Genomic DNA, 13,563 nt, shown 5'->3' with positions numbered 1-13,563 from the left:
CCTGCCGATAAACTTAGTCTTTAACTTGACCTTTTTACATTCCGAATGAAATGGGGCTTTCCCTGGTACAAATCCTTTCTGTGTCCTCCCCGCCGACCCTCATTTCTTCTTTGTAGGATATAGGCTTCGTTCAGCCTCCTTGACCTTCCCTGAGTTCCAAAGGGCAGATTCAGACAGTTGCTAATCAGAGAAGGCAGGGAATGCAGAAACCAAGGAGGAGCAGTCAAGAAACAACAGTGCAGCCCATGGGGCAAGGGCCGGGTTCCTCCTGAAGGAATACATGTGACAGTAGCTTTGAGTCCTTCTGCAGGAACTAAGGCCCCTACTCAGGCGGAGGATGACAACTTCACACTGGAGCGCAAGACTCCTGCAAGACTTGTCCTGTTACCATTCAACCAGTCAGAAGAAAGCCGTACCTCCTTCCCGTCCTCATCCCCAATTTTGCCTATAAAAACTTCCCCCTAAAAACCATTGGGGAGTTTGGGTTTTTTGAGCACAAGCCACCCATTCTCCTTGCTTAGCCCCGCAATAAACCTTCCGTTGCTCCAAACTCCGACATGTATGGCCTGTGTGTTGGGCACACCCACTTGCGTTCGGTAACATGAGCGTGTCGGCCAATGTTCCCGTGCTGAGGCAAAACGCAGGAGTCTGGTTTTGGAACCTGCTGCTAAGTGCAAGGCTATGAGAAACCAGACCAGAGAATTTTAAAAGTTCCAAATCCTCTTAAAAGCTCATGTGTTCCATAATTGGCTGCAGATTTTAAAAAATAAATCTGGCCGCAAAATCACTGTGCTTGGTTAGGGCCATACAAGCAAGATCTCAACCAGGAAAGCCTGGTAGAATGACTTATGAAGTGCGTTTAAGTTGCACTAAGAAACAACGGGCAGTGGATTTACAGAAGCAGGTTGGTTGATGACGGTGCTTCTTAACCACCCTTAACGTCTCCTGGTGTTGTATTTCCTTGCTAATATGGGCAAGCACCACTGTCTTCATCTTCCAGATGCGTTCCGGTAAGCTCACATCTCTGCTGGGAACACAGGTAATGCCAGCACGGATTATCAAGAAGGAACTAGAGTATTACCCTAACTTCTTAGGTCGAGAGTCATTTTTTGGAACCTCAAATTTTGCAGTGCGAGGCCAACTCCATCATGTCAACAAAGTCAAGAGGGAAAAAATTACAACCAAGCTCTGCTGGTTATTTATGGAAAAAGACTTCCCTGAAGAGCCTGCAGCAACTCATACCAGAAAACAGTATAGGATAAAAAGACCGTGCCTACTTTACAGAGAAGTGAAAAAATCTTAGAAAGTATGCGATAAATTTTTACAATCCACTCTGGGTGCGGGTACAATTTTCCCTATCACCGAAGTGGATAAATACAGGTTTTATCTTCTTACAGATCCCCCAGGCTGCTTGGAACCCAAATTATACCTTTCTATATTTGGAAGGGAATATAAGCATGCAAACCTACTCCTATTTATTTTCTAAAGTGCCTCCATGAATAGGATTCCCAGTAGCTCTGTCTGTTTGCAGACATTCATCAGCATGAAAGTAAACACACCACCAAGCACACATTTCCCCGGGGCTACTTCATTCGGAACTAGAGCTCTGGTTTTCGTAGCTGCTTTGTCTAAATATTTTTGGGATGATTCATTCATGGTTTCAAGATTTCAACAGAGGGCATCCCCAGCAGTCCTGACATACCAAGGCACAGAACAAGACCAAGAGGAAAGGAGAGAGTGAAGGCGGTACCTCATGTCTCCATCGGAAAGCATCTCCCTCTGCATCAGAACTAGGCTTCGCCCTGCGATGACAGGCAGTGAGTTTCCTTCTTCTCTGAAATAATAAAAACTCAACATGCTCGGAGCTCAGCAGGGGCAGAAGACTGGCACAGCCCTCCTGGCCCTGAAGGCCTGTGACTGAATCAGCAGTGAGCTGCATGCTGGAGTTTTCCATAGGACCATTCACACTGGGGCTGGGAAAGTCACACTGGCCTCCCCCTTCTCTGCTGACCGGCAGAAATGCCCAGGCGCCACATGGCTGCATCCTCCCCACTCCGGGACAGCTCCCTAGAGAAAAAGTGACTTTCTAGGAACATGGGGTCCCTAGGGGGAAAATCCTGCATTTCCACAAAGACGTAGCCAGTAGCACCATCTTTAAGAGTGAAAAGGTGAAAACAATGGGGAAACGGCTAAGCAGGGGACTGAGGATCAGTAGAATAAAATACTACACAGCTGTTTAAAGTGATGAGCATGCAGACGTGGGCAACCCACCGAAGTGCCAAATCTACAAACAGGGGCAAAACAGCACACGCAGGAATTGCAAAATATGTACCATTACATGTAAGAGAGTGAACAAAAACAGGAAGTGAGTTTATGCTGAATCAAAGGGTTCAAATTCATCAGGTTATTTTTTTCCTTATAAAGGTACTCAAGGTGGTAATATAAAGTAATCAAGAAAAGACCACAGAGGCATGCCAAATCCCTTAATTTTCAAATGAGTCATATAAACGTTTTCCCGAGGGTCTTGAATAAAGCGAATGATTCAGGAGTTACTACACTTTCTTGCTTCACTTCTTCAAATGCAATGAGGAAAAGGTTGAACATGGGAAAACCAAATTATTAAGCAGACAGCTCAGCAATGCTTTTCTCAATTTCCTGGTTCAAGGTCATAGTCAACGAAGGGTGTGAGACTGATGAAGCAGAGCCACGCCACCTGCTCTCCCGGGCAAACCTCGCCTGCCATCCTCAGGTCTGTGAAGGAGAGAAAACTGACTCCACGTATTCTTTTCTGAAACTCAAGTTTGCACAACTACACTTACATTGGGAAACAAAGTCAGTGTAAAAGAGGCTAAGGAGAATTCTCAACCTCCACATTCCCTACTTCCCTCTAAAAAAAAACAAAAGAAAATATAACAAAAAACCCCAGAGATTTCTGGCATTAAAAACTGAAATATGGCTTAAAAAAATCATTCAGGAGAAATAAAGGACTGACTTCTCTTTAAATAGCCTCGAAAGAAATGGAAGACACAGTGGTGTCTGTATTGCAGGCTCCAGAAATTAGAACCACTCACACGCCCAGTCCTTATTCTTACACAACCGCTTCACCCATCTTTCTCACTCTGAGCCGAGCAGTAGACAAACCCACCCTAACAGATGCCCGCCAGGGAGAAAGCCCCGAGCGCTGGCAGGCCTGGGGTCTGAACGTGCAGGGCCCTAATGCACATTCCTCACTTGGGACGACACGTTCCCTTGAGAAGGAACAGCGCTTATTTTCATAGTACTTTCCTATTCCTGGACTTCATTCTACACTAGCGGTGTATTAGAAGTTCCATCACTGTGAAGACCTGGTCATTCACTTCCCTTCCTCACTTCTGTTAACCTCAGAGCTTATTTTTTCCTTCCCAGAAGAGCAATAACCTAAAATAACCAGAAGTTCACTACACACGTATGACTTCGAAGTTCCCAGACCCTGTGACCGCATTTTAGAGGTGTGGCTCGCTGCTCCTGAAATGGGCACGTGGCCCTCTCTACCAGAAAGCCCATCGTGGGCCCTGCTGAAACGCTGTCCGTATCCCCTCCCTCAGCTGCAGTGGAGCAGAAAGGGAGCAGTTTCCATGAAGAATTAAATCTGCTGACCCACTTGGGTGGAAGAAAAAACCGCTCTGCTGGTGGATTAACGTGGTTGAATAGCTCGATGCCACTACGGTTGTGGGTGGCACTTGGCAGAAGAGGGGGAGCGCTGGACCCTGAGTTAGACCTGGGTCTTGGTCCAGGTCCTACTGGGTGACTCTGGGTAGAGAGCTTTACCTCTCTGGTCTTAACCTTCTTTAATGGTTACAGGAGGAAATTGGATAAATTACCTTTTAAGGAATCTTCCTGTTTGCAATTATGACTCTATGATTTCTTCCTCATCAGGTAATTCAGCAAGCTGACAGCTGCTTTATTTAATTCTCACAAATAACCCACTGAGTAGGTATTCATATCCCTATTATGCAGATGAGGACACTGAGGCTCACAAAGGTCAAAACACTTGCTCCAGTTGCTCAACTAGGGAGTGGGAGGCAGGGCAGGATCTGAACCTGGGGTGTCCACTTCCTACCGACACTGCTGTCATTTTAAGTGGTACCATCACTGCTTCAAACACAGCATCAAATCTTTACTACTCTTTATAAACCCATTTGGGAGACAGGCATCCATTACTCTGGAGCCTGAATTTGAAGGCTTCCTTTACTGAAGAGTAAATTCCTTGTGTATGTTTTATTTATGTTTTTATTTATTTAATTTTTTTTTAAAAAAAATGGAGGTACTAGGGATTGAACCCAGGACCTCGTGCATGCTAAGCACACACTACCACGGAGCTATAGTCTCCCCAGCTCCCCTGGCCCTCGCCCCAGGTATGGTTTAATGTTCCTTTTCTTTTACAGGACTCAGGCCTGGCCTCTTTCAATCAATGGGTGAGACTGAACAGCTTTCACTTAATTTGGAACATCGTCTTTGGAATGAATTAAGACCTTCTTTCTTTATTCTTTTCTCCAATTCCAAAGCAGTGCTTCTTCTGAAAAACTTCCCCCACCCCTCCCAAAATGAAAAAGGCAGACCACCTGGATCTTTCTTATAATTACACAAACAACACATTTTTTTAAACAGGGACCTGTTTACAGATAACACTTACTGGTGGAGCAACTCAAGTTGCAGTCCAGGAGAAAGAAAAATTACAACCAAGTGGCTTTTATGAAACACACTCCAGGAGGACAAAGGCTGGAACACAAAGATGATACGGAGGAGAAAGCCCGTGTGATCCGAGTCAGTGCCTCAAAAATAGGGAGTTTATCAAGCTTTGAAAACAAGCTTTTTCTCCTGCGTTTTTCACTGGGGAATGGGAAGGATAAACACACCCCTCAGCAGAGACACTCAAGGCTCCACCAAGGCCCTGGGGAAATCTGAGAGTGTGTGTAATCTGTTGGCTACTTTGTTTTTCAGTTCCTTTAATATTGGCCTTGAGCAGAGGTCAGAAAGGAGCCTCTGGTTTCACAGCTGAAGTACCTAGCGGGGACATATTCCAGGGCTTGGTCTTGATTCTGTAACTGCTCCAGGTGGTGCCACCAGGACCAAACTCACCCTGTCCAAGGGCCTCCAGCCACCTTCCTGGACCTGCGTTGCGTGGTCTGGCCTAACCACAGTTCCCACCGTGGCCCCGGCCCCGGGAGGCAGGCTCTTCCAGTCCCGATAACACTGCCGCCTTTCCTCTGACAAGTCCCAACTCCTCCTCCAGCCCTCCCCCTCATCCTTCCTCCAGCCTCCCATAGCTCCCAATACTCCACAATTTAATAATTAGTCATTTCCTGTAATTAGCTATTTTCTGTAGCTGTGCTTGGACATTCACTAAGAACTTGAGTTCATAACCAGGGCAGGGGCCACGCTGTTAACATGGATGGCAGGTAACCTTGGCCATGTGCTAGGGTGACCTTTATACCAAGGGGGATCCCTCTTCAAGTTTGCAGATGATATAAGATCTTGTTCATAAGCTATGGCTCATAAGGAACGTAGACTGTGCACATACAATTGTTCATTCGTATGACTGGTTCCAGGACCCCCGAGGATACCAAACTCCTCGGATGCTCAAGTCCCTCATAGAAAATGGAGCAGTATTTGCATATAACCTTATACTTCAAATTACCTCTAGATTACTTATAGCATCTAATACAAGGTAAATTCTACGCAAATAGTTGCCGGCACTCAGCAATTTCAAGTTTTGCTTCTTGGAACATTTCTGGAATTCCCCCCACCTCTCTGCTATTTTTCGATCCAAGGTTGGTTGAAACCACGGGTGTGGAAGCCATGGATACAGAGGGCAGACTGTACTTACTCTAAGTCATTGTTTGAAGTCCAAACACTATTAATTTTAAATGTACATTCTAAATGCGTCTTCTTTGTGGTTTTCTGTGCTTCCCAAATTTTTCTTCAATAATCAGGTAAGAGGACATTTTAATACATTTTTATCTTTTAAGAAAAGTGAATTAAAGAATAGTCTGGTTTATTCAGGGCCTGATGAAATGGGAATAAAACGATGCTGCTGTGCCACCTAGCGGCAACGAGACAAAAGAGCGAAGACAAGTCTGAAGGCTGGGAACTGTCTGGGCCGCTGAGTCCCACCCAGGCTTCAGGGAGAAAAGGAGGTGTCTTTCCGTTTCTGGGAATCCTTGAGGTTTCCAGGGGAGGGTGAGGGTCTTCAATTAGAGAGGGATGGGGGTGCTACTGCCCCCTCCACTGCCTCACCTCACTGCAATTCTGACAGCCTAGAGAAGGGAGCTGACAAGAGGACAGGAGGGGAGCAGCCAGCAAGGCTTCTACATGCTGCACCCACCCCTCTGACGTGTGGGATGCAAAGTTACAAACACACCACAGACGGGACCACGGGAGAGGCTACAGCACCTGCCAGACGCGCAGGAAAAAAACCAACCCCCGATGCCATATTCAGGCCACCCCTGTTAGTTATATTTTAGCAAGACAAACAATCCCAGTTAGAGTCCCTAACGCACAGAGGTTAAGTGCAGGATGTCTGTGGGCCAGGTGTGATAATGGACACTCCCTCTCTGCTTCAAATCACACTGAGTCACAGAGCCCCACCCCATCACATATGAGGCCCCTGACACCATCCAAGTTTCTCACAAGGTCTCGGTCAGCAAAGACAAGGCAGCAGGTGCAGCCAGGGGAACAACAAACGGCAGCAGGTATGAACCGCGTCTCCCCTCTGCCCAGCAACAGGGATCGGTGGGCACCAGCCAACTTCAACTATTCCCTGTGGTCCAGGTGCCCCTTTCCTTGTCACCATCCCTTCTTTGGCCTCTCCTTCCACTTGGTCAAAATCTGGTGGCTTCTACCTCCCAGGCACCTCTGGAGGCCCCGGTCCCCCTCCATCTACACCACCCCCTTGGACCTGGGAAACTGCCACAGCCTCCTAACTAGTTTCCCCTCCCTCAGAACTCCTCCCTCAGCGCCTCCTCTTCCACACTGCAGCTCTGGTGGTCTTGTGGGGCTTTGCAGGGATAACTGATGAAGTCACTCTACAGCTTAAACCCTTTAGTGACATCCCCATACTTAGGATTGATCCCAAATCCTTTATGTGACCTGCAGCCAAGCCCTTCTAAAGCCTGGCTCGGCCCCTCTCCCCCGATCTCTGCTCCACCTACTCCTGGCGCCACCGCACCTCAATTACCCTTTCCGTGTCTGCCTTCCCTGCCAGAATGGGGGTGTCTGAGACAGAGGCCATGCTGAACTTGTTGGTCTTGGTCCTGGCAGCAGACCCAGGACCAAACACAGAACCTGGCCTATAAAGGCGGCAAGAGAGCCGTGGTTAAGAGCTTGGCTTGAGAGGCAGGTGAACGAAGGTTCAAATCCTGGCTCTCTGTCACTCCATAAATATTTAATGAATGAATGAAATTATGAAATAGTGACCAAAAACGGCATCTCAAGTGGTTAATTTGAAAGCCAGTGACACTTCACTAGATAAAAGAAACTTCCATCCTACTGAAGTGAAAAAAAATGGAAGGAAACATCTAAATTTTAAGGGTATGTTACAAATTCCGATAAAATTTTATTTGCAATGATTGCATCCTCGGTAGGTGGTCGGTGTATCACCTAACACTTGGGGATGAGTCAGATGCCGGGTGACGGCAAAGAAAATAAGCAACTAACATTTCACAACCTGGGCAAGTAGGACATTAAATTGACACCTATTGTAGCTCAGTATTGCTTACTAATTCAACGATCATGTCTTAGAATGCATGCAACTAAAATAAGCAGTTCAGAAAATGGAATCTAATTTAAATACGTTACAAGGATACTTACTATTTATTTTGATAACATGAAGCTTGATGGCAGTATCAGCCATGCTATAGAAAAAGTACAATGGACCAGAATACCAGAAGATATTCCAGGCTTGTTTACCTTCCCCCCAAATTTAAGGGGGTAAACCCCACATCACAGAACATACCCATTTTTGCAAAATAATAGGCCTTTAAGGCAGCGGTCTCCAACCAGGGTACTCAAAGACTTTCCAAGGGGTGCAGACAAGAAAGTTTTGAGTGAATGGACTGTCAGATCCTCTATTTCCACTTGTAGTTTTCCTAAAATTGGTCTGCCTGAGTATGATACCACCTCCCCTTTCTCAGTCTCCCATCTCCTGCTACATAAAAGCTGGGCAGACTTCTCATCCACCCTGGACCTTAGATGACATTGAAACCTCCATGTCATCTAACAAAGGGACAATTCACACATCAGTATCCGTGAGTCTCCTTGAATCTGACACCGTGCTGTGCACAGGGGCTTCCTACTTATACAAGAGTCTGATAAGGGTGAAAGGAAAGAAACAGGGCTATTCGGGGCCACATTGGGCTGTTTCAGATCCAATTATATGTTGAGAAAACACTGAAGAAATATATGGAGAACGGAATGAGGGTAACGTGACTCTTGTCTAATGACTTTCCCTCTCTCACCCCCTGATTATTCCTAAAGACACTATCACCCTCACTTGAGCGAGAGCCCTGGGAGAGCAAACCAAGCACTTATTCAAGGAGGTAAACATAGCACTGGGCTCTGTGCCCCTTCCTCCCACCTTCCTTCCTTCTTTGCCTCCCTATCCATTCATCCATCCACTTGAGAATTAGAATTCAGAAGACGTCGGCCACAAGGGTGCCTAACAGTAGTCACTGAACTGAAAAAATGGCCTCAGACCTTTCATTTAGACTGATGGAAAGCAAGTCTGGTGTGGCTGACTGGTCTGACAAGGAGAACTGGCTTCGTCAACTAGATTATTCAGCACACTAGATTACTCACACGAATGAGCTACAAGCGCAGCTCCTGAGGTCTTAAAAAATATACGTATTTTAAATAACCATCTCTTGGTTCAGTCAGCTCTTGTTTTGCCACCCCTCCCCATTATGTATACATCAAACAAATTTTTTTTAAGTCTGACTTTGTTAGCCTCCTATAGCTAATCTCACCTTCAAAGTAGTAAAATTTTACTTTGCCAAACAGGACTATGACCAGAAGAATCTTCATGTGTGAGGTATCTGTGATGTTTGTCAGCACATCAAGCATTCCTACTTTGTTGGGGAACGCTGTGCCTTGCATCATTATGCCTCCCTGATTTCCGTAGCATGGTACATGAGCTTCAGATACTCTATAAATGATCCTGAAGAGAATTGTATCCATCAGTTTAGGCCAGGTTATGATGCAGTAACAAGTGATTCCAATAACCTAACAACAAGAAAGCTTTATTTCTTGATCATCCTGAGTATATAATATGTATTGGCTGCTGCCATGTTTCATCTTTTTCATTTGTTATTTAGGCTGAAGGAGCAGGTCCTATTTGGGACATGGTGGTGTCACAGCAGCAGAAAAGAGCAATGGTGGGACCACCCAATAATTCTTAGAGCTTCTGCTCAGAACTTGAGCATGTCACATGTGCTCACATTCCACTGGCCAGTGCAAGTCAATGGCCAAGCCAGACACCAATGTGGCTGAGATGCACATTCCTTCTACAGGTCCCAGAGGCAGGGGCAGAAAATATTCTGAATAATATCATCCAACATGGGAGCTTGTCTTTGCCACCAACATCATGAACTTCCTCAGAGCCAGGACCTTGGCTTTGGCCTTGAATCGCCACCTTTCAAGAGGGTTTTAATCAAGAAAAGGGGAAGAACATAAAATGAAAGAGTGGAAGGGGCAAAACTGTTAGATTCTAATGACTGATTTGATGAGGAGCAGAGGTGGAAGGCAAGTGTCAAGGCAAAGACAGGAGTCAAGGATGACTTCTAGGATTCCAGCTCGGCTGGCTGATGAATGATAGTGACAACAACTGAGGCAGAGAACAGAGAAGGAGAGGAGGTTTAGGAGGAGAAAGGACCAATGCATAAATAATCAGCATCTAACTTAAAAGCATCTTACCCAAAAAAAGGGATACTGACAAATGCTCATTAATGCTTTTTTAATTTTCTTCTCTCTATTGGAACAGTCTGGGTTAAACAAGTTGCCTTTAAGTGAAAAAGGAACAGGTTTAATTAACAGTTGTTAGAGAAGTTTTGATAAAGTCTTTTTGGTGTATTTCCTAGAACTGAAAAAAACAAGATGTCTCTCAGGGCTGAATAATAATTTCTTTTCTAAGTCAGGTAATTTCCAATTCTTTATTTTCAATGCAGCTGAAGAAGGACCTAATTGAGTTGTCATTTTTTGGCAGAGAACTCGGAAGGAATTCAAAGAATTAAGCGACATTATTATAACAAAATTCCTGCCATCCCATGTATTTATTCATGGTTTCTCAGTGCTTCTATCTCTAAAAATAAAAAAGGTGATACTGAACTCCTTTGTATTCTAATACATATTATTTATCCATTTATTCATAAACTAGCTTTTTAAATGCCCTTCCAGCCCATTATAAATTGCAGTCTCAATGCAATTTTTATTTAATAATTATCATGATGAAAAATGACTTAACAGCACTAATTTATCAACATGTATTTACTTGGATCCACGGTTAATAATAAACAGTAACTTAGTCTAGGAGGAATTTCTTTTAATAGAAAAATGTCTTCAAACTGAAGCATGCACATGTATGCACACATATAGGTCAAAGAGATGTATGAAGAGGTGATTGACGAATGACTTTCAAGCGACCAAATCTATTACATCAGAATAAAATATTGCAGGGAGAAACCATGAAGAAAAGAGTTTAGTGGGGAAAAAGAAATAACATAAAAATTCTAGATGTTACAAGACAGCATGTTCATGTACATTTTTAATGGATAAAATTACTAAGGATTTAGATTTCACTGGATACACTTAAAGAGATGATTTTTAAATACCAGTATTTACAACAAACAGTTTGTTTTCCGGAAAGTACAACAAAAAGCTTTATTGAGACTTACGAAATGACTATTACACAATTTCTGTTTCTCTTTCATTTAGAGGCAACTTGCATAACCCTGATATTTGGAGAGATGGGAAACCTGAGATACTACATCCTTTGCCGCTATTCTGACAAGAAATTTATATGTCGCCTTAAAGTATAGGAGAGGGTGGGTAGTTTTACATTATTTCAGGGGCACGTGATCAAAAACATTTGAAGGCCACTGCTCTAAAGGGTCTGCTCTGGGGAACGGTTTAGCCTGGACCACTTGACCTCGTGGCTTTGGAAAGTTTTCAGGACATGGAGCTATATTTTCTGGTCATCTCATCAGATATCCTTGGCCCTAAATGGCTATGAATGCCAATGGGATTCCGGTCCAGGATGCTGGCGTCTTCTCACTTTTCTGAGTCCTGTTTGGGATGATCTGACCCAGGGCTTCCTGTGGGATGATGTAGGGAGCCAGGATGCCCCCCATCATCAGCTCTTCCCCTCCTGAGCGCTGCTTGGGAGCACCCCTAACCTTTATCCCCCTCACTGTCCCTCTTACGTGGGGCTTGGCATAGGAGCTTCTAAGAAGTCTGATGCTTCTGATGCAACGACCTCTCCTGCCTCTTGCCAGGAAGCCCCACTCGCTGCCCCTCCATGATCAAGGTTAAGAGCAGGTAAAGGGCTCCTCCACATCCCTGCAGCTCTACTTTTAAATGGAAAGCGCAACAGAGTGAGTGGCATTGGTACCGTTTGGGTTCTAATCTCAGCTCCATCATTTATTAACCGCCATCAGAAAGGGAGGCTACTAAGCCTCTTAGCGCCTCAGTTCACTTACCTGCTAAATAATGGTAACAGAACCATCTCCTGGGACTGTGAGGACTACATGCAACAGTGAGCTGGCATACAAAGGCTTAATAAATGAAGTTATCATTATTATTATTAAATGTAAAATTTAGAATTTAAAAAGGGAACTCCAGAAGGAAACGGAAGGAACAGCAGACAAGATGCTCCCCCTTCAATGGAGTACCACCCTAAAACCTCCTATGCCACCAATCCCAGATTCTGCCCTTCAGCCAAGCCTGGTCCCAACTGGCAGTAGAAGCCCATCTCTGCCCTGCAGGAAGCTGGCCGCAAATCACCTCTGACAGGGCCAGCCCCTCACTCCTGGGCAGCTGCCATCCAGATGCACAAAAACTGAGCAGGAGACCCCCGGGGCTCGGGTCCCCTACACCTGGGCTTGCCCTGGAAACATGGGAGTGCTCATGGGAACCCCATGTGTTGTCACACACAGCTAGCAGGATTCTGTGCAAATCTCCCACGCACAGCATAGACCTTCTGGAATGCCCCCTTTCTGCATGGGTGGGTGGAGATGACAGAGGCATGGCAGGCTGCCCCAGGGTTCCTCTTTAACTCAGCAAGGATGGGAGGAAACTTACCCGAAGAGCGATGGGACAAAAGAGGACCGGTCTGGCTTCGCATCAACTGAATCCCCAGCCCCCTGCTCCACAACAGAGCTCTGATCGTCTGCCATCTGCAAGGAAGAAAGCCAATGAGAAAATTGGTACCCAGTGGCATCACTGGCCTCATGATATTTTTAAATAACACTCACTTGGTGACACAGTTTTTAGTTAAGCCTGGAGATGAGCAACCCTGCATATTTGGACTCCAGGGTTGCTGGACCAACAAATTCATTCAAATGCTTGAGTGCCAGCTCCGTTTCAGCCTCATTTCAGAGACTGGGTACACAGTGGCCAAGAAAGCAGAGTCCCTGCCCCTCTGGGAGCTTCCAATCCAGCATTCACAATTGTTAAATGTTTCCTGTGTTGGAGAAGCTGAGGAAGGTCCGTCAAGGTCTGCAACAATCAGAAACTTCTCCTGAACTCTTCTGCTGGCATCACTCCAACTCAGTTCAAAAACAGCAGCGACCTGGGGCATAAAGCGCTGCTCCTGTTTCAGATGATTTTACGTGGTTCTACTAAAACAGATCCCCATTGAATTATTTTCCTGCTCAAGTCTTCAAGAGGTCTCTAAAACTGGGAAGTTCAAATCTGAACTCCTTGGATTTTAAGATTCTTCATTATCTAGTCCTGGAGTCGACAGCAAGCTATGACCCACCACCCGTTTTAATAAATAAAGCTTTACTGGAACACAGCCACACCCATTCATTTATACATTGTCTGTGGATGCTTTCCCACCACAAGCAGAGTTGAGTAATTGTGACTGAGATCCTATGGCCCGAAACACCTAGACTAAAGAGGTTTTCCAACCCCTGATCCGGAGAGCTAGCAGCCAATAGGACCCCCTACTCACCTACTACTCCCTCTACTTTGAGAAATAAAAATAGCAATAATAAGAATAGAAACTCACTTTGATTATTCGCTGTGCTAATTGTTTTGTAAACATGACCTTATTCAATACCTCCCCCAAATGCCGTTAGATCAGCCCTGTGATGACTATCTTTTGACAGATGAGGAAGCTGAGGCTAGAAAAGCTTAGTAACTGGTCCCAGGCTAAGTAACCAGCAAACTAGACTCGGATCTGAAGCCAGCAACAAGCACTGAGAGCCCACCCCTCACATCGTACCACTCAGCCTCCCAGCACCCGAGCGTCGCTGGGCCCACTAGGCTCATTTCAGGCCCCATCAAGACTCTTGGTTCCCCCTTTCTGGA

The 13,563-nt window shown here is 45.3% G+C and overlaps 1 protein-coding gene across 2 annotated transcripts in view; it reads right to left on the bottom strand.

Annotated features, from left to right (window-relative positions):
• The window catches only part of CASP7 (caspase 7), a 34,370-nt gene that overhangs the window by 15,983 nt on the left and 4,824 nt on the right, over positions 1-13,563 (bottom strand). For both annotated transcript variants that reach the window (XM_015235928.3, XM_031682589.2), the window contains exon 2: positions 12,331-12,425. In XM_015235928.3, the coding sequence (XP_015091414.1) occupies positions 12,331-12,425 (95 nt within the window). The remainder of the gene's footprint in view (positions 1-12,330; positions 12,426-13,563) is intronic.

Source organism: Vicugna pacos, chromosome 11 (genome assembly GCF_048564905.1).
Source record: "Vicugna pacos chromosome 11, VicPac4, whole genome shotgun sequence".
Lineage (NCBI taxonomy): Eukaryota > Metazoa > Chordata > Mammalia > Artiodactyla > Camelidae > Vicugna > Vicugna pacos.
The sequence above is the reverse complement of the archived record's forward strand: the minus strand, read 5'-3'. Positions and strand labels throughout refer to the sequence as shown.